General features: G+C 36.3%; 1 protein-coding gene across 2 annotated transcripts in view; it reads left to right on the forward strand.

Moving 5' to 3' along the window:
* HMMR (hyaluronan mediated motility receptor) overlaps window positions 1-20,691 on the forward strand; it is a 33,485-nt gene that overhangs the window by 6,091 nt on the left and 6,703 nt on the right. For both annotated transcript variants that reach the window (XM_019965359.2, XM_019965361.2), the window contains exons 4-13: window positions 2,278-2,325; window positions 6,061-6,249; window positions 7,306-7,392; window positions 7,477-7,577; window positions 9,541-9,615; window positions 9,746-9,924; window positions 10,577-10,725; window positions 12,147-12,361; window positions 14,566-14,682; window positions 20,454-20,600. In XM_019965359.2, the coding sequence (XP_019820918.2) occupies window positions 2,278-2,325; window positions 6,061-6,249; window positions 7,306-7,392; window positions 7,477-7,577; window positions 9,541-9,615; window positions 9,746-9,924; window positions 10,577-10,725; window positions 12,147-12,361; window positions 14,566-14,682; window positions 20,454-20,600 (1,307 nt within the window). The remainder of the gene's footprint in view (window positions 1-2,277; window positions 2,326-6,060; window positions 6,250-7,305; window positions 7,393-7,476; window positions 7,578-9,540; window positions 9,616-9,745; window positions 9,925-10,576; window positions 10,726-12,146; window positions 12,362-14,565; window positions 14,683-20,453; window positions 20,601-20,691) is intronic.

Consider the following 20,691-nt stretch of genomic DNA (forward strand, 5'->3'; position numbering starts at 1 on the left):
AACTAAGATCATGACATCTGGTCCCATCACTTCGTTGGAAATAGATGGAGAAACAGTGGAAACAGTCTCAGACTTGATTTTTGGGGGCTCCAAAATCACTGCAGATGGTGATTGCAGCCATGAAATTAAAAGACCCTTACTCCTTGGAAGGATGACCAACCTAGATAGCATATTGAAAAGCAGAGACATTACTTTGCCAACAAAGGTCTGTCTAGTGAAGGCTATGGTTTTTCCAGTAGTCATGTATGGATGTGAGACTTGGACTGTGAAGAAAGCTGAGTGCCAAAGAATTGATGCTTTTGAACTGTGGTGTTGGAGAAGACTCTTGAGAGTCCCTTGGACTGCAAGGAGATCCAACCAGTCCATTCTAAAGGAGATCAGTCCTGGGTGTTCTTTGGAAGGAATGATGCTAAAGCTGAAACTCCAGTACTTGGGCCGCCTCATGCAAAGAGTTGACTCATTGGAAAAGACTCTGATGCTGGGAGGGATTAGGGCAGGAGGAGAAGAAGATGACAGAGGATGAGATGGCTGGATGGCATCACCGACTCGATGGACGTGAGTTTGAGTGAACTCTGGGAGTTGGTGATGGACAGAGAGGCCTGGCGTGCTGCAATTCATGGGGTCACAAAGAGTCAGACACGACTCAGCAACTGAACTGAACTGACTGAACTGAATTTTAATTAATGTGTTATTAAAAACTGATATTCAGTTCAGTTGTACTTCCTACGTGTTTTTGGAATAACTTGGATATGTAAATCTTTTTCATCTCTATGTTTTGTGAAGTCTAAATATAGTTAGATATTAGAAATATCAACAGAATCAAGTATCAGTTTCTAACTACACAATTAATTAAAATTAAATAATAATAAAATTAGCCACCACTAAACACCCTGCGTGCCACAACTAAGACTTGGCATAGCCAAATAAAGTAAATATTTTTAAAATAAATAAATATAGTGAGATATTTCTATTGAAAATTTAGCACTTGAATTGATATGTACTAGAAGTATAAAATGGGCTTTCCTAGTAGCTCAGTGGTAAAGAATCCACCTGCCAATGCAGGAGATACAGGTTCGATTCCTGGATCGGTAAGATCCCTTGGAGAAGGAAATGCAACCCACTCCAGTATTCTTTCCTGGGAAATCCCATGGACAGAGGAGCCTAGCAGGCTACAGTTCATGGAATCGCAAAAGACTACTTAAGGACACTATTAGCCCCTAAACAATAATATAAGTATAAAATATACAGCAAATTTTGAAGACTTAGTACCAAAAGTATAAAATATCTTGCTAATAATTTTATACTAATGACATGTTGAAATATACTTTTGATATTTTGGGTAAAGTGAAATGTGTTATTAAAACTTTTTCTTTTAAATATGGCTATCAGAAAATTTGAAAATATGTGCATGGCTTACATTATATCTTTATGGACAGCACTGATATAAGCATCCTTTTTTAGAAATTGATGTAAATTTCTTGACTTGAATTTCTTGGATAAACAGTTCTGAAATTTTAAATTAATTGCAGAATTCCCAAACCAAAACTAAATTACATACAAGTTTGTGTTAAACTCCTACATAATAGGCCTTCAAGGAAGGCCTATTTAATTTTCTTGACCTTCCTAGAAAATGCTATCAGGTGGGAAATTAAACATGTGACAGGCCAACCGCCATGTTAGAAATATATAAAATGCATTTTGTTCAAGATGTTTATGACTTCTTCCATCTGTAGATGGAAAAGATAGATATTCTGTTTTTGGCCATTATCTCACAAAGACTGGTGAATATAAAAAGATATGTAAAAAACACATCTTACTGAGAATAAAGGCAATGAGTAGATTAGAATCAGTTTGTACTATTTCAGTTTTTCTTCATGTCTTTGCATTTGTTTTATTTTTTGTTTTGTGGATCTAGGTTTAAGTTGATATCTCTTTTTAAAAGTCTTTTTTTTCTTCTGAGACAGTATAATAAAATACTCAAAATGTATTATTTAACACTAGAAAAGAAGACCTGTTATTTTCACTGAACTTGTTAGCAAAAGTCTAATCTATTGGGCTAAAAACATTCAAACCTGAAATATTTTAAGATTTGAAGAAACTTCTCCTTCATTGGCTAGATAAATCACCTACAAAATATTTACTAGATTTAATGAAATGTTTAAAATAGAAATTAATCTTTTAGAACCCTTAATCTTTCCTGACTACTAAAAATCAAAATTGGCTGTGGTATTTGTGGCACTTAAAGCTGATTGTCACTGTTCTTTGATTTTTAAATAGAAGGAATCTCAGAAGAATGATAAAGATTTGAAGATGTTGGAAAAAGAGGTGAGCAATACGTTTAAGTTACTGAAAAACATAGACAAGGATTCTGTTGCTGTTTGAGGAGTCAGATAATGAAACATGTACCATCCAGACTGGTACCCACAGGGTAACCAATCGTTGGCTTGGATACCATATTGTAGACCTTGATTGTCAATGTAGTATACAGTTAGCATACTAAGGGAGGGATATAAGATCATCTATGTCATGAAAAACTGATAAGTAAAGCTCAGTATTTTAGTTTGTATGTGGATCAAATGTTTACCTTTCCTCATAGCATTCACTATTCCTACATGCTAATCTCTGTGTTAAGATAGTAACTACCTAGAGAATTGCTTGGTAAGCATGAAATCCTAGCAGGTTAGTTGAATTGCAGTGGAGTTGTGCTAACTTAATGCATCTCTGCACTAAAGTATATCCTTTCTCAAGGATAAAATGACCAGCTGCATGTGTACTGTCCGATACGGTAGCCATTCACCACACGTGACTATTTAAATAAGATTAAGAATTCAGTTCCACTAGTCGCACTTCACCTGCTCAATAGGCACTTGTGGAGAGGGGCTACCACACTGAACAGTGCATTTCTACCGTAGAATAAATCTTTTTGAGCAAAACTAACCTAAAAAACCTGCTTACTTTTTTTTTAACATATATGTATATGTGTGTGTATGTATATGGATGAGTACAATTGCTTTACAATGTTGTGTTTCCTCCGTACAACAGAGTGAATCAGCTATGTGTATACACGTGTCCCTTCTCTCCTGAGGTTCCCTCCCATCCCACCTCTCTAGGTCATCACAGAGCCCTGAGCTGAACTCTCTGCTGTACAGCAGCTTCACACTAGCTATTTATAAAAAACCTGTTTACTTCTGTAAGCAGGGCCAGGCAGGTCACTGCCAGCTTTGCTTTTCTGGCAGTCTTTTTTCTACATTTCCACTACTGGCCAACTCTTTCTGGTAGACATATTAAAATTTTCCATTGATTACAGTTAAATGTTGGCTTAGGCCAGGAATATGTCAAGATAACTTTGAAAATCTCTGCCCTTGTTTCTCTGATCCTTTATTGTATCTATTTTAATAACATTAGCTATCATTTTATTGAGGACACATGCCTGTGATGTAGGGGTAAATACTTAGAGATTTAATAACTAAGTGTCTCTGGAGATAGCTGATAAGGGAGTGGCAGTTCCAGAGTTAGAACTAGTCATTTGTATCAGTTACTTAATCTTTTAGAATAAAAATTTTTTACAAATGCTGCTATATATTATTTAACCCCCCCAAGTATTTGTTGTTTGTTTGGGTAATTTGAATTAAATATCAACATTTAATTTAAAAGCAAAATTTCATGGAAAACAAACTCAGATTTCTGACTACTGTTGCAGAATAAAAAGATCTCACAGGACAATTTCTGTCTTCCCCTCCAGGGGAATCTACTAGGCTTGTGCAAGGTTGCCTTCTTTTTTTTTTTTAATTATATTTTTTAATTGACGTATAGTTGACTTAATGTTGTACAAATCTCTGCAGTACAGCAAAGTGACTTAGTTCTACACATTTTACACAAAAACATTCTTTTTTTTTTAACTTTTTTTTAATATTCTTTTCCATTGTGGTTTATCCCAGGAGATCATACAGTTCCCTGTGCTATACAATAGGACATTGTTGCTTATCCATTCTAAAAGTAATAATAGGTTGCATCTACCTGGGTTGCCTTCTTTAGATGTCGCATTTGCTGTCAGTCCTCACCTGGCTCTTTTATATTGTCTACTTGGTCATGTAGGCATTTGAGTTTACAAACCCTTCTTTATACTTCTTTAACTGAAAAAAGTGTGATGTAGATAGTCTTAAATGTTCTTTTTTCTGCTTTATAGTACTATGCTATGGACATTGATTGTAAACCAATAATGTAAGAATAAAGACTCTTACAGTTGGGAATCTTAAATCTCGTTCAGTTCCTAGCATCTAGTTCACAGTCATATATGTAAGTGGTGCTTGATATATTTTTAGTTAAGTATTATTGGCTTAGAATACTGAGATAAGTTTGAATACAAAGCCAGTAAGAGTAGAGAATGCTTTTTTTTTTTTTTTCATTCCCCGCCCCTAGAGAATGCTTTTTATGTGACTTAATATAGCTGTGCTTTCCTGATACTTTTATACCGAGCATAAAGTCTATTTTGAAGTGAAGTGAAAGTGACTCTTTGCGACCCCATGGACTTTACAGTCCATGAAATTCTCTAGGCAAGAATACTGGAGTGGGTAGCTTTACCTTTCTCCAGGGGATTTTCCCAACCCAGGGGTCAAACCCAGGTCTCCCACATTGCGGGCAGATTCTTTACTAGCTGAGCCACAGGGGAAGCCCAGGAATACTGGAGTGGGTAGCCTATCCCTTCTCCATCGGATCTTCCTGACCCAGGAATCAAAACTGGGGTCTCCTGCAATTGCAGGCTGATTCTTTCCCAACTGAGCTATCAGGGAAGCCATAAAGTGTATTGTGGTAAATGTTTTATATGCACTAGAAAAGAATGTAAATGCACTTGTTGGTTATAGTGGTCTATATACATCAATTAGTTCAAGTCATTTAATAGTTTTCTTCAAATCTGTTATTTGTACTGATATTTTTGTGTGTTTATTAGTTCTGAGAAAGGTATTTTTAGACTTTCAGCTCTGTGGATTAATTTCTTTTTAATTCTGTCAGTTTTGACTTTGTATATTTGTTACAATATTACTGTTGTGCATGAAAATTTAAGATTATATCTTCTCTTAAAATAACCTTTTGACCATAAAATTTCTTTGTTACTAGTAATAATGTTTGCCTTAAGTCTGCTTTGTATAATATTAACTTAGCCATGCCAGCTTTCATTTATCTAATGTTTACATGGTAAACCTTTTCTGTTACCTTTATTGTCAGTCTGTCAGTCCTTAGATCATTTCCTTCAGCCTAAATAATTTCCTTTAATATTTCTTGTTGTGCAGTTCTACTGTTGACAGATATTCTCAGCTCTTTTTTGCTTTTTCCCTCTGAAAAATGTCTGTATATCACCTTCATATTTAAAGGTTATTTTCATTGGAATAGAATTTTATATTGGCAGATTTTCCCATACATTTTAAACATCATTATCTTCTGGCTTCCACATTTCCTGTTGACAAATAATGTGTTTTTTATTTTCGTTTTGGTTTTTACCCATTAGTTGCATCAGTATGATGGCTTGCTAATGCCTACCACACCCTACCCATAAGCCCTGTTCTGTTTTCCCAGAAATAAAGGTGTTTAGCATTTTAAGCTGTAATTTGAATTCCTATAATTAGAACTAGAGAAAAGAAGAACTTTTATAGGTAGCAATGCCTTAAAAGTAAATAAACAGTATAATTACACCTAGAAGTTTATGGCAGTTTGAATTCTCTGTTCTTAAAATGCTTACAGATTTTCAAGATGTGTCATAAAGTAAATATGATTGCTCAAACAGCTAAGACTATTGAAGAACATCATATCACAATCAGAGGTTTTTCTAGAACTTTAATGTTTTGATTATCATTAGTACCTGGTACTGGAGGAGAGCATGGAAACTCCGTGTAGTATTCTTGCTTGGAGAATCCCCATGGACAGAGGAGCCTGGCGGGCTACTGTCCATGGGGTCACAAAGAGTTGTACACAGCTGAGGGACTAAGAACAGCACAGGACAGCATCTAGTAACTGTATTGGCAGTAATACGGGAGTTATTCATTTCATCTCCTTGTTCCTGTCCAGATCCGGATTCTTGTGCAGGAGCGTGGAGCTCAGGACAGGCGGATCCAGGATCTGGAAGCTGAGGTGGAGAAGATGGAAGCAAAGCTAAACGCTGCCGTCAGGGAAAAAACATCTCTCTCTGCAAGTAATGCTTCACTGGAAAAACAGCTTATTGAATTAACCAGGACTAATGAGCTCCTAAAATCTAAGGTATTTGAACCTCATAATCTTTACAATTGAATAAAAAACAATTATTTTTTTTTTTCCTCATAGAGCTGTTTGGGAATTTTAGGCCTAATTTAGTCATTTAACGTCAATAAATGTACATTAAATATTAAGCCACTCCCAATAGGAATTATTATTGCATCTTGTTTATTATGGTGCCTGGCACATAAGAGAATATAAACAATCATTTACTTTTTGTTTTAACATCTGACATTTTCTCACCCTCTTTCAAAGTCACTCCCAATTAGTAAGACCACTAATAACGTTTTAGAATTTACATCTAGAAGTATCTTTAAAGATCTTTCTCTGCAATAAATAATAGCATGATAGCAGGCCTCTGTCTTAAATCTCTTTGGGAATACAGTAGAAAATGAATAAATGTGTGGACTAAATATGCTCAGTAGATAAATTGTGTTTATCAATAAACTAATAGATCTTAAAGGACTTAACATGGTCATCCTCCTTTTTATAGAAGTGGCAGGATGCTGTAAATCACCGTTCAGCTTAATAAGAATCTATTATTCAGGGCCTATAACATGCTGGGCTCTTTGCTTACAAAGGGAGTAAGGATGCATAAGAATTAAGCACAGGCAAGACAGATTCCTGAGCCTCACTTAGGGAGATTATCATTTATTAGGCCTGTGATGGACCCTGTAGTCTGCATATTTTGAAGTAGATGAAACAATGCAAATGCAGTTTGTTAAGCAAACACACTTGAATTAACCAATTTTTACAGACAAAACTCTGCAAAAATCTTGTTTTAGAGCCACACAGTAGACTTCCCAGCATATACAGATAAATAATCACTGAAGCTGATTTCAAAAGTAGACCAGAAAGTCCCATGAAGGAAAAGGAGGGACAAGAATAGAAGTAGTATAAAGCCAGTAATCCTGGTGTGGGTTAAGGATACTTTTCTCTACTAAAGTATGTTGTAAGCAAATAGTAGTCCCTATAATAGATAGAATACTCAATACTTAAGTGATTTTTACACAACTTTAGTAGAAAATATTTCTCAATTTTTTATGTGTTTGCTCTACTCAGTTTTCTGAAGATAATAACCAGAAGAATTTGAGAATTCTAAGCCTTGAGTTGATGAAACTGAGAAACAAAAGAGAAACCAAGATGCGGGTGAGTGATACCTTAGGTAAGTTTTCTGGAACTGGGGATCTGAACAAGTTCTCATTTCCTAAAACAGGTATTTCTGTTGTGTAGAGCATGATGGCTAAACAAGAAGGCATGGAGGTGAAGCTGCAGCTCACCCAGAAGAACCTCGTGGAGTCTCAGGAGAAAATAGTACAACTTGAGGGGAAACTGTGAGTGACAAAAAGAAAAGAGGTTACGTTGTGTAACCAGTTTTGTACTTGGCTTTCTTGGCTGGTTATTACTCCATACTCATCTCACTGCCTGCCTCTACTTGCCCTATTTCTCTTCCTAAGTAACAGCTGAACCCTAATCGTTCCCCAACATTTTATGCTGAAAAGAAATATGAATGTATTATGTTTGTACATCTTCTGTACCAGTGTTGAGGAAAGGCACATAATCTTATGGAGGTTGTAATGAGACTGAAACTGAGAAGCATTGATACAGGAAGCTATGATTAATTTACAATCCTAGACTTCTTTTAATTACTCAACTGTAATTTGCATACAGTAACATGCAGAGATCGTAAGTATTCATTTTAGTGACTTGACAATTGTGTACTCCTATGTAACCACCACCCAAACAAGATAGAGAACACTGTCATTCCCTCAGAAAGTCCCCTCGTGCTCCTTCCTGCTCCCTGTTCCTCCCCACAGTTACCCCCCACCCCTGCAACCACTTTCTGACTTCCATCATTGTAAGTTAATTTGACCTTTTTGGGGATATTTATCATCACATGCATGCACATATGTATATATGTGGCTTTTTTTTTTTTTCCTGGACATGCTGCACATCTTGCAGGCTCTTAGTTCCCTGACCAGGTCTCAAACCCATGCGCTTTGTATTGAAAGTGCAGAGTCAAGATTCATCCATATTGTGTGTATTACATGTTTCTTTCATTTCTGAGTAGTATTCCACTATACGAATATACCTCCATTTGTTCATTACTCTCCTATTGATCAGTACTTGGGTTTCCAATTTTTGACTATTGTCAATAAGACTACTATATTTACCTTTTTGTAGACAAAGGTTTTTGTTTCTCTGAGTAAGTATCTAGGAGTGGAATTTCAAGGTCATAATATGCACGTATGTTTTCTATGTTGTTTGTTTTGTTGTTTATTTATTTATTTGGCTGTGCCATGTCTTAGTTGCAGCATGCAGGATCTTTAGTTGTGACATGTGGGATCTAACCTGGGCCAGGGATTGAACCTGGGCCTTCTTTATTGGGAGCATGGAGTCTTAGGCACTGGATCACCAGGGAAGTCCCATGTAATGCTTTTTTAAAAGCTCAAAGAGTTTATACAATTTTACACTCCCACTTCACAATGCATGATGGTTCCATTCATTCCATATCCTCACCAATATTTGTCCTGGAGGCAGGCATGGCAACCCACTCCAGTATTCTTATCTGGAGAATCCCACGGACAGAGGAGCCTGGTGGGCTATAGTCCATAGGGTTGCAAAGAGTCAGACACGACTGAATCGACTTGACAGTCATATATGCACTGATACTTGTCAGCCTGTCTGATTTCAGCCTTTCTAGTGGATGTAAAATAGTATATCATCTATGTTTTCAATTTGTTGCTGTTAATGTCAGACATCTTTTTTATGTGCTTATTGACCATTCATATATGTCCTTTCGTAAGACATCTACTAAAGCCCCTTGCCCCTTTGTCAATAAGTAACCGAATAAAAGGCAGCCTGGAAGAAAGGCTTTGAAGCACACAAAATTCTATTTTGTATGTGTGGTGGGTGGGGATTCTAAGAAAGCTACAGGAAAGGTGGTTTCTAATACACTCAGAGTGTTACAGATCTATAACTGTATCCAGACTCTCATCATCATAATCCTTTTGTCAGAATATATTTGGAAAGCTTTCTCACTTAAAAAATAAACAATAAACTTGAGCCTCCTACTTGCATAAATTGTCAACGTGAGCGGTCACACAAACTAATGGTTAGGAGTTTAGAACCTAGAGTCAGCCTGCCTGAGAGAACAGTATCTGGCACAGAGTAAGCATCTCTGTAGAGTAAGCTTACTCTGTACCAGAATGAGGCTTACCCTGTACCAGAGATGCTTACTCTGGTACAGAGTAAGTATGATTATTGTGTATATTAATGTATGCATTTTTTTTTTAGTGTTTCAATAGAGAAGGAAAAGATTGATGAAAAATCTGAAACAGAAAAGCTCTTAGAATACATTGAAGAAATAAGGTAATATGAAGAGTAGTTTTTGGACTTTGTTTTATTGAAGTGTGATGAATACATCATTTTCATCTCTTTTCATTTAATGTTGCCTCTGCTTAAATAGATGTGCTCCTCAATATAATTTGTTTTAATGCAGTTGTGCATCAGATCAAGTGGAAAAATACAAGCTAGATATTGCCCAGTTAGAAGAAAATCTGAAAGAGAAGAATCATGAAGTTTTAAGCCTTAAGCAGTCTCTTGAGGAAAATATTACTATATTGTCTAAACAAATAGAAGACATGAAGTCTAAATGCCAGGTGCTTGAAGAAGAAAAAGGTATTCTACTGTCTATAGTACTATTTTCTTTAGATAAATACTACCTATGATAGTTTTTAAAAGTACTGATATGTTATAGCAACTTTAAATAATTACATAAACAACAATGAAAATTTTGTTTTATGCCTGGGAATTTTTATCTTTTATGATATTTGTTATCTGTTTATTTGACTATATTGCTTATCTTGGTTGAAATATATACATTTGACCTCCTCATTGGGTAGCCATTTAAAATTGGTAGATACATAGAGCTAGGTTTGAGGATTTTATTATATAACGTATATACTGTTTTATATGTAATAATGACAGGAACTTCAGAATTTTTTTTCCCTCTTTGGAAGTACTTGACCTCTATGTGTGTGTGTGTGTGTGTGTGTGTGTGTGTGTGTTAGTCACTCAGTCGTGTCCGACTCTTTGTGACCCCATGGACTATAGCTCACCAGGGTCGTCTGTCCATGGAATTCTCCAAGCAAGAATATTGGAATGGATTGCCATTCCCTTCTTCAGGGGACCTTCCCAACCCAGGGATCGAACCTGGGTCTCCCGCATTGTGGGCAGATTCTTTATGCTCTGAACCACCCTGGGAAGCTGGGTTTTTCAAAGGTAATATTAGTATCTAACTACACCATTGTTAATATTTTTCCTTTTCTAGAAGACCTCATCAATAGGAACAGAGAACGGGACGAAAATCTAAATTCTGAGATACAAAGCTTAAAAGAGAGGTCTATTCTTGAAAAACAAGAACATGAAGAGCTACAACAAAAAGTATTGCAAATGGATTCACTTCTGCAACAAGAGAAGGTAGTTTACAATATTAAAAAAGCCTAGTGCTTCTCTTATGTCATACATTTCCCTGTGTATCAGAAAACCTTTAAATTGTATATATCCTTTGATCCAACAATTCTACTTTTAGATTCTTATCCTGAGGAAGTAATCATGTCTTTGCTGCATATTTAACTGATGTTACCACAGTCATTCATGATTTGAAAAATTTAAGCAACAGTTGAAACAATATAGGGAAATTGTTTTAATTTGTTTTTCAGCACATTCTTGTGTTAGATTACTATGTAGGCATTTACAGTTCTGTGGTAAAAGAGTGTCTAATTAGACAAAAAACAAAATGTAACTTTTTGAAATCCAGATTACATGAACATTTTACATATCAATGAGAAACACAGGAAGTTCATTAAAAAATCATAATAATAATTCTGGTGATCCAGTGGTTAAGACTCCGAGCTTCCACTACAGGGGTCACAGGTTTGATCCCTGGTCAGGGAATGAAGATCTTGCATGGCTCTCAGTGCTGCCAAAAAAATTTTTTTAATTAAACAAAAAAGTTTTTTTAATGGGCATAGGATGGAAATAGAAAATTCTTAGCAGTAGAGATTCAGATAGCTTGTAAAATGAGAAGATGCTATACTTGTCATAATAATCAAAGAAATCTTTTGGTGTTTTTTTCCACTTCCAAGATTGGCACAAATTAAAACATTTGGTAATATGATATATTGGTGAGAACTAGTCAAGCAAGCAAGTACTCATGTGAACTAATGTGAAATATTATATTGTTGGCAATCTTTAGTGACAAAGGAATTAGGTAGATCTGTATATACTGACTTGAAAAGACCTCAACAACTATTTTTATGATATTTTAAATGACCTTTTTATACACAGTGTATTTAATTTATGTTTTAAAATAATGTACATATATAAAAAAAGACCATAAGGCTTATAATGCAAAATGTAAAGGTTATCTTGATTGGAATGGGGAGTACTCAAAGGCAATTTTTCCTTTTTTTGTAATGTTAGAATTTTTTTTGCAATGGTGATTTACTTGTATTTACTTATTCTTATTTACTTATATAACTTTAAAATATTTCTATATAACATTGGAATCATAATACTCTATATAGTATCATATGAGAAAAATATATGATAAAAGCCAATTGTAGAATATAATTTTTGTTGTCTAAGAAGTGTGTGTTGCATAGGAAAAAAACTGAAATAACATTTACCCCAATCTTAACAGAGGGTAGGATATAATCCATGACAGAATGAATATGAATCTCTAAAGTTTCTCAGAGGCTCTTGAGTTTAGTGTCCATACTTCATTAGTTGTACTTCTCTCTTGTCCTTAGTAAAATCTCACAGATTATTAAATTTAATTATTTATTAAATTGTCAAAACCTTTCAGATGATTTTGCTGGCTTTCTATCTATATGCAGGAATTATCTTCTGGTCTTCAGCAGAAGCTCTGTTCTTTTCAAGAAGAAATGATTAAAGAGAGAACTCTCTTTGAGGGAGAATTAAAGCAGGCCTTGGATGAGCTGGATAAATTACAGCAAAAGGAGGAACAAGCTGAAAACCTGCTTAAGCAACTGGAAGAGGAAGCAGAATCTAGAGCTGCAGAACTAAAACGCCTCAAAGAAAAGCTGAAAGGGTTCGTATTAATAGGACTTCATGTTTATAATTAAAAGTTATTTTCTAGTACATTCTCTTGGGATTCCCATACCAATCGTGAGTGGTGAGGTTGGAATTATTTTACAAATAAGGAAATTTTTTTTTTTTAAATTTTATTTACTTTTGACTGTGCTGGGTCTTCATTGCTGCATGCAGGCTTTCTCTGGTTGTGAGCAGGGGCTACTTTCATGGGCTCTAGGGCACCCAGGCTTCAGTAGTTACAACACATGGGCTCCGCAGTTGCCATGCAGACTCCAGAGTGTAGGCTCAGTTCTTGTGGCGCACAGGCTTAGTTGCCCTGCAGCATGTGAAATCTTCCCAGACCAGGGACTGAACCCATGGTCTCCTACATTAGCAGGCAGATTCTTAACCACTGGACCACCAGGGAAGTCCACAAATAAGAAAGAGACACAGAGAGGTAAAGTACATGTGCGGGAAGTACAGATAGAAAGGTATGTGACAGCCCAAGTCAGAAGCCATGCCCTTTTCTTATTTAAAGTTCAAAGAGGGAGCCACAAACACTTCAGAAATAGCAATCAAAAACCAAAATGGGGAAGAAACAACCAGAACTGGAGGAAATCCTGAAATTAAAAAAAATGTATCATTAAAAGTAGAAAGCCTGAGATCCAGTGCCTTTTTTTCCGTTTAATTTCATATTGTTTTCACATTATATGCCCTCCACATTTATTTACAGTATTCAAGTTGATTCTTGAGTTCAAATTGTAAACAAATACTTGAATTCTTGGGATCTCAGCAGTAAACATTTTCTAGAAAGGTAACTAGACATAACCTTACAAAATCATCACTTATATCACAACTATGTATCTATCTCTTATTAGGTGCTTTTTTATTAATCCCTTTTCTATTTTCTTTTAGTGGTTAGTGATTTTAAAAAACACCAAATTTTTTTATATATGCCTGCATTTTGGGGAACAGTACCAAAGTGTAATTAGGGGGATTGTTTCATCCTGCAGCCAGCCTCAGGGAACAGGTACATTAAGAAACTTGAGTGGATGATGTCAATTTCAGAAAGAAAAATGAGATAATCATTTATTCTAACTCAAAGAACTCAGTTCAAAGGTCAGGAGATAAAGATTTTATTACTAGATCTGTTAGTTAAATGTGTGATTCTGAGCAAGACTGTCTTAATTTCTTTTGTTTTCTGTTTCATTAGATACAAAATAAAGGAGTTTTATGACATTATTTGTAAGATCCTTTCCAGTGTGGAAATTTCAGGATTCAGAGAAAAAAGTTGACAAGATTCCTCTAGGGAGCAGGAAAAAGTATTTTTATTTTAAATCCTTTAGTAATAGTTAATTGCTTTTAGCTGTGGGGTGTATTTTTAAAATCCTATGCTCATTCCAGAATGAATTTGAATAATTGTGTATCCTGTTTCAGTGCCCAACTTAGCCTTTAAGCGAATAATGCTGCTTATAGTTTTAGTTCTATGTGTTCTTTAAAATACCTCTTATAAGCTCATATGCCTGTCAAATAAAGTTTGTCACCATTGTAGAAATATGTAATATTCATATATTTGAAATCTGTATAGATTTGTAGTCTATAGTTATAAAGATGACTTAAAAGCCATTCTGTCTAGGCAAAATAGCCTCCTCAATAAGTTGTTGAGTCTTTAAATAATTAGTAATTTATTTTGTGGGTTATTGGTATAGTCACAATAAATCTACATAGTCTTGTAATTATTTTTTCAAAAGACCTTCGTTTTAAGAAACAAAGTTACCTTAACTCTACCTAGTGTTCCCTAAATATCCTAATTCAGAGAATTAAATTTTATTCAACCCAAGAGCTTCTTAACTTATAATCCTTCACATTCTTCAGTCTTGGATGCTGCCAAGATTCTGTCTTAGAGTCTTTTTAATCTCATTTCTTCCCCAAAAGTGTTTAAACTACCTACATAAGTACATATGGTATGAAAATAAAAGTAAGTAAATTAGGATAAAAACAAAAGTAAAATAAGAATGGGAAAGATAAGATGAAGCTGCATGTAAATAAACATGCTAGCAGATATAGATCATGAATGTAGATCTAAGCTGTCCAATGTGGGGTATATGATTCACAGTGTCGAAGGTACATCCTAGTCTCTTTCTTAAGCTAGCGGTATATTAAATGGTATATTAAATTAAGATGCAGTTAGCATCTTATCTTTTAACCATTCCTTTTTCTTAGGAAAGAAGCTGAACTGGAGGAAAGTAATGCTGCTTATACTCAGGCCACCCTGCTTTTGCAAGAAAAACATAACAGTACAGTGCAGAACCTGGAAGATGTTACTGCTCAATTTGAAAGGTATTTTTATGGGGAGGCTGCTCTCAAACATACGTGAGCAGGCAAGGGGTGTTCACCTAGGGACATCTGTCAGCAAAACTATATGAATAAAACAATTGTTATTACTTTAAATTCCACAATGCCCAATCATAAATGGGCATTTCATGTTACCTGTAGTCTTAGAATATATAGTAATTTCCCTCTCCCGGTACCCACTTCAGATTTCATACACATCTGTCTGACTCTCCTGATGTCATCATTTTCCTCACGAGGAATCCAAACGCTTTTATTTCCTCTTCATGGAACCTATAAATGTACCTGCATCTTTCACCCTATCTTCTTCCCACCTATTACAGATGAGGTATCTCATTCCTTAACCTTTAGTGACCTCTTTCCATCATTCATCCCTTATCTCTTAATTTTCAACCTTTCTTCTAGAATTTTTCCAGTCAGTATTAGAACATGTTAATGTGCCTTCGTCTTTAAAACACAACTTTTTAAATCTCCCTTCACCCCCCACTTCTTTCTGCACCTTTCATTCCCAATACTGTTCTTACCCCCAAATCCTCCTCATGTTTATAGCCCATCTTTTTTTCTTTATTTTATTGAAGTATAATTGATTTACAGTGTGTTAATTTCTACTGTATATATAGATAGATTCCTTTAACTATTCCTTTCCATTACGGTTTATGTCAAGATACTGAATATAGTTGCCTATACTATATAGTAGGACTTAGTTGTTTATTCATCCCATATATATGGCTTCCCTGGTGGCTCAGAGGTTAAAGTGTCTGCCTGCAACGCGGGAGACCTGGGTTCGATCCCTGGGTCGGGAAGATCCCCTGGAGAAGGAAATGGCAATCCACTCCAGTATTCTTGCCTGGAGAACCCCATGGATGGAGGAGCCTGGTGGGCTACAGTCCACAGGGTCGCAAAGAGTCGGACATGACTGAGCAACTTCACATATATACTAGTTTATATTTATAGTTTATAATATAATCTCATAGCCCATCTTCTTGATAGATATTATAATGTATCTACTTCCTATCCAGTCTACTTATTTTCCCTTTTTTAAAGAAAGTTTATTTTGGAGGGCACTACAAATTACAAAGGATAATACAACAAACACGAGTACATCACACAGTCTCACACTGAGTGTATTAATGTTAACATTTTTACTTACTGTATTTACTTTATATAATTTTGGATGGAGGGCTCTTCTTTTATCTATTTTAGTATATTCAATAAAAAGATACAATGTGTACAGAAATCCTAAATCATAAAGGTAAATTTAACATGCATGAGCTCATAGAAGACAACCTATAAACCAAGAGTTTCAACAGCTTGCGACCTATATGAATCCTCCACTGTCCCATCTTCATTCCTCCCCGCAGCAGGTAACACCATCTCAAAATCTACATCAGTTACTTCCTTGCTTTTTTCCTGTGTATAATTGTATGATGTATGTCCATATGAATAATACCTAATTTTGCTTTTTCCAGAACTTCACCAAAAATGTCCTAGTAGTATATGCCATATCCTGGGACTTGCCTTTTCACTCTGCATTATGTATGTTTTTAGTGTTGAATCACAGTATTGCCTGAGACTATAGTTGGAGCTTAGTCCAACATGACTAAGTTGGACTTAGTCATGTCCAACTCTCTGCAACCTCATGGACTGCAGCACACCAGCCTTCCCTGTCCTTCACTATCTCCTGGAGTTTGCTCAAACTCATGTCCATTGAGTCGATGATGCCATCCAGCCATCTCATCCTCTGTTATAGAATATTTGATCTTATCAGTCTACCACTATTTATCCATTCTGGCTTTGGGCTTTTGGGTTGTTTGCCATTTCTTTCATTTTATTAACAGTACTGTGAATATTCCTGTGATCTCCTCTTACATACCTGTAAGAATTACTCTAAAGTCACATTTAAGTGAGTGTTCAACTTCAAAATTTAATTCCAAATCATTTTACAAAGGGGAGGTGAAAATCTACACTCCCACTAGTGATATATGAGTTCCCATTGATCTACCTCCTCTCTGAAGCTTGTTAGACTTCATAAATTTTGCCAGTATACTAAATGTAAAAGGACCTCTTCTTGTGGATAATTCATTTTTCCTTTTCTGTAAAAAGCTTATATATGACTTTTATTCATTTCTCTAGAGCATTATCATTTCTTGGTTGATTTGTAGGGTTTTTATCAGCAATATGGGAGGTAGATATCTTACAGAGTGTGGCTTGTCTTTTCATTTTCTTTATGGTTTCCTGTGATGAATGGCAATTCTTGATTTTAGTGTTGTTAAACTTATAGAGTTTTATGTGAACACTTTTACATACAAAAACTTCTTTCTATCCTAAGAACTTAAAGATATTCACCTTTTTTTTTTCTAAGTTTCAAAATTGCACTTTTCATTTTTCCACCTAGAACTGATTTCTGTATGTGTAGTGATAAAGGGATAAAATTAATATTTCTTTTTCCATATGGATAATCAACTGCCTAATACCCATTCATTAACTAGTACCTTCTAATCTCTCTGATGTGTTCCTGCATCTGATATATTTTGACATACATAGCATATATATATGTATGTGTGTGTGTGTGTGTGTATATGTACATGTATGTGTGTGTGTATATATATATATTTTGTTTTGTTTTTTGAATTTTTGGCCATGCTGTGTGACATAAGGAATTTTAGTTCCCCAACCAGGGATCAAACTCAATCCCCCTACAGTGGAAGCAGAGTCTTAACCACTGGCCTACTGGGGAAGTCCCTATATATTTTAATTTTTATATGTCAGCATATGTATAATTAATATACATATGACAAACCTAGACAGCATATTAAAAAGCAGAAACATTACTTTGCCAAAAAAGATCTGTGTAGTCAAAGCTGTGGTTTTCCAGTAGTCATGTATGAATATGTGAGTTGGACCATAAAGAAGGCTGAGCACTGAAGAATTGATGCTTTTGAACTGTGGTGTTGGAAAAGACTCTTGAGAGTCTCTTAGACTGCAAGAAGATCCAGTAAATCCTGAAGGAAACCAACCTTGAATATTCTTTGGAAGAACTGATACTGAAGCTGAAGCGCCAATACTTTGGCCACCTGATATGAAGAGCCAACTCATTAGAAGAGACTGTGATGTGGGAATGATTGAGGGTAGGAGAAGGGGACAACAGAGGACAAGATGATTGGATGGCATCTCTGATTCAATGGACATGAGTTTGAGCAAGCTCCTGGAAATGGTAAAGGACAGGGAAGCCTGGTGTGCTACAGTCCATGGGGTCACAAACAGTTGGACACTACTGAGCAACTGAACAACAACTATATATATCTGTATACATATATAATTTTTAGTGCTGTTCACAACTCTGGAAAGAAATTTTCCTTCTTGATACTTTGAAAACTAGTGCCTTTAGAGGCATTCTGTGATGTCAGTCACCATTAGTATGCGAGTAGCATTAAAATTTATTTCTTCAGACCAGACCTCTCCCTTCATCCCCTACTCATATATTCAGCTGCCTACTTGACTTCAAGTAGATCTCTCACTGTTGTCTGGTATTAACCCCACCAAAACAACTCTAGATCATCTTTGTCTCCCTTTGTCCCTCTCGTCTCTCATTCTTGTTGATCACAGTCGGTGACATCTCCATCTTCTGAGTTTCTCCTTCCGTAAGTCTTGAGTCATCATAATCATCTTCTCTCCCTTTCTCCCAACATTCAATCTCTTTCTTGAGTTTTCCCATTCTGCCTCCAAAAGAGATCTCACATTTTTCTTTTGCCAATTCCTTGGTCCAATCCTCCCTTAGCACTCATCTGGGCTGAAAAATAATCATCCTCTGGTTAATCCTCCAGTTCAGCGTTCCTGGCCCTCCCCAGTCAGTTCTCTGCATATCTCTGGAATAATTTACACACTTACTTAAGAGACCTTTGAAGTATGTTCTTTATCATTCAGGTAAGCCCACTGTGCCCCACCAGTAAGGACTCATGCCTCTTGCTTCTGCTCCTGCCTCTCTTGTTCTTTTTTTTTTTTTTTCTTTGGCCTCTCTTGTTCGTTAGACTCTTGTCACAGCTCTTTTTTTTCTTATGCTTAGTATTTTATTTATTTGTATTTGGCTATGCTAGGTCTTCATTGCTCTGCGGGCTTTTCTCTAGTTGCAGTGAGTGGGGGCTGCTCTCTAACTCTGGTGCGCGGGCTTATCAATGAGGTGGCTTTTCTTGTTGAGGAGCGTGGGCTCTAGGGCACTTGAGTTCAATAGTTAACAACACAGGCTCAGTAGTTGTGGCGCACAGGCTTAGTTGCTCCACAGCATGTGGGGTCTTCCTCAGACTGGGGATTGAACCCATGTCTCTGGCTTGACAGGCGGATTCTTTACCACTGAGCCACCAGGCAAGCCCCAGTCCCAGCTCTTAGTGGACTGTGTTCTACCTGCCTCCGAGCACATACGCATCTTTGCCCTCTGAAATACTTTCCCCAATTGGCTCGCTAAATCCTTCTTATCCATCACACCTCAGTTCAGTTCAGTTCAGTCGCTCAGTCGTGTCTGACTCTTTTCAACCCCATGAATCGAGGCACACCAGGCCTCCCTGTCCATCACCAACTCCCGGAGTTCACTCAGACTCATGTCCATCGAATCAGTGATGCCATCCAGCCATCTCATCCTCTGTTGTCCCCTTCTCCTCCTTCCCCCAATCCCTCCCAGCATCAGAGTCTTTTCCAATGAGTCAACTCTTCACATGAGGTGGCCAAAGTACTGGAGTTTCAGCTTTAGCATCATTCCTTCCAAAGAAATCCCAGGGCTGATCTCCTTCAGAATGGACTGGTTGGATCTCCTTGCAGTCCAAGGGACTCTCAAGGGTCTTCTCCAACACCACAGTTCAAAGGCATCAATTCTTTGGCGCTCAGCTTTCTTCACAGTCCAACTCTCGCATCCATACATGACCACTGGAGAAACCATAGCCTTGACTACACGGACCTTTGTTGGCAAAGTAATGTCTCTGCTTTTGAATATGCTATCTAGGTTGGTCATAACTTTCCTTCCAAGGAGTAAGGGTCTTCTAATTTCATGGTTGCAGTCACCATCTGTAGTGATTTTAGAGCCCAGAAAAATAAAGTCTGACACTGTTTCCCCATCTATTTCCCATGAAGTGATGGGACCGGATGCCATGATCTTCGTTCTCTGAATGTTGAGCTTTAAGTCAACTTTTTCACTCTCCACTTTCACTTTCATCAAGAGGCTTTTTAGTTCTTCTTCACTTTCACACCTCAACTTAATTGTAAATTCCTCAGAAAAGCCTTTTCTGAATCATGAAGCAAAATGTAGGTTCTCCAGTTTTATCAGCTAACATGTTCTATAGTTTGCCTTTAAAACACTTAGAACAAAGTTAATTATGTAGTTATTTTTCCTTTTATTTTGCAACAACCTGAAGAGGCATTTTTTTCTATCACCCGCAAGATAATAAAGTATGACAGTAGGTAGAGGGATTGTGTGGGGTTTTTGTTTTGAGGTAATTTCCATGTTTGGTAGTTGATTTCTTTTTATCTTTGTTCATAGATTCCGCCCATACTAGGCACTTGACTCTTTTCTTTAAAGGAACTGCGTATGTCATATAAGTTCGTGTTTAGTATTAACTTGATTTCAAAACATTGAATTCTTACCTGTGCAAATGTGAAAATACATAAGGTTTTGTTTGTTTTACCTAAAAGTGTATAAAATATAAACCAATCAGCTATAGATTTGTCATGCATATGTTAGAAAAATCCTTTAACCTTGTTTTTTAAAAAATAAGCTATAAAGCCTCAACAGCAAGTGAGCTAAAAGATCTTAAGGTGCAGAACGAATCACTTAAGGAAAAATTGGCCAAGGCTGAGCAAAGTGCAGAGGATGTCCGAGATCAAGTATTGGCCACTGAGAACTCAAATCAAGAATATGCAAGGTATGTAGGAGAAATAAAACCTACCCACACCTGTGGTCTTAGAACCATTAGGACAATTGGATGTTGCTGCAAGCCAGCTACTAAGTGATGC

Source organism: Bos indicus, chromosome 7 (genome assembly GCF_029378745.1).
Source record: "Bos indicus isolate NIAB-ARS_2022 breed Sahiwal x Tharparkar chromosome 7, NIAB-ARS_B.indTharparkar_mat_pri_1.0, whole genome shotgun sequence".
Classification (NCBI taxonomy): domain Eukaryota; kingdom Metazoa; phylum Chordata; class Mammalia; order Artiodactyla; family Bovidae; genus Bos; species Bos indicus.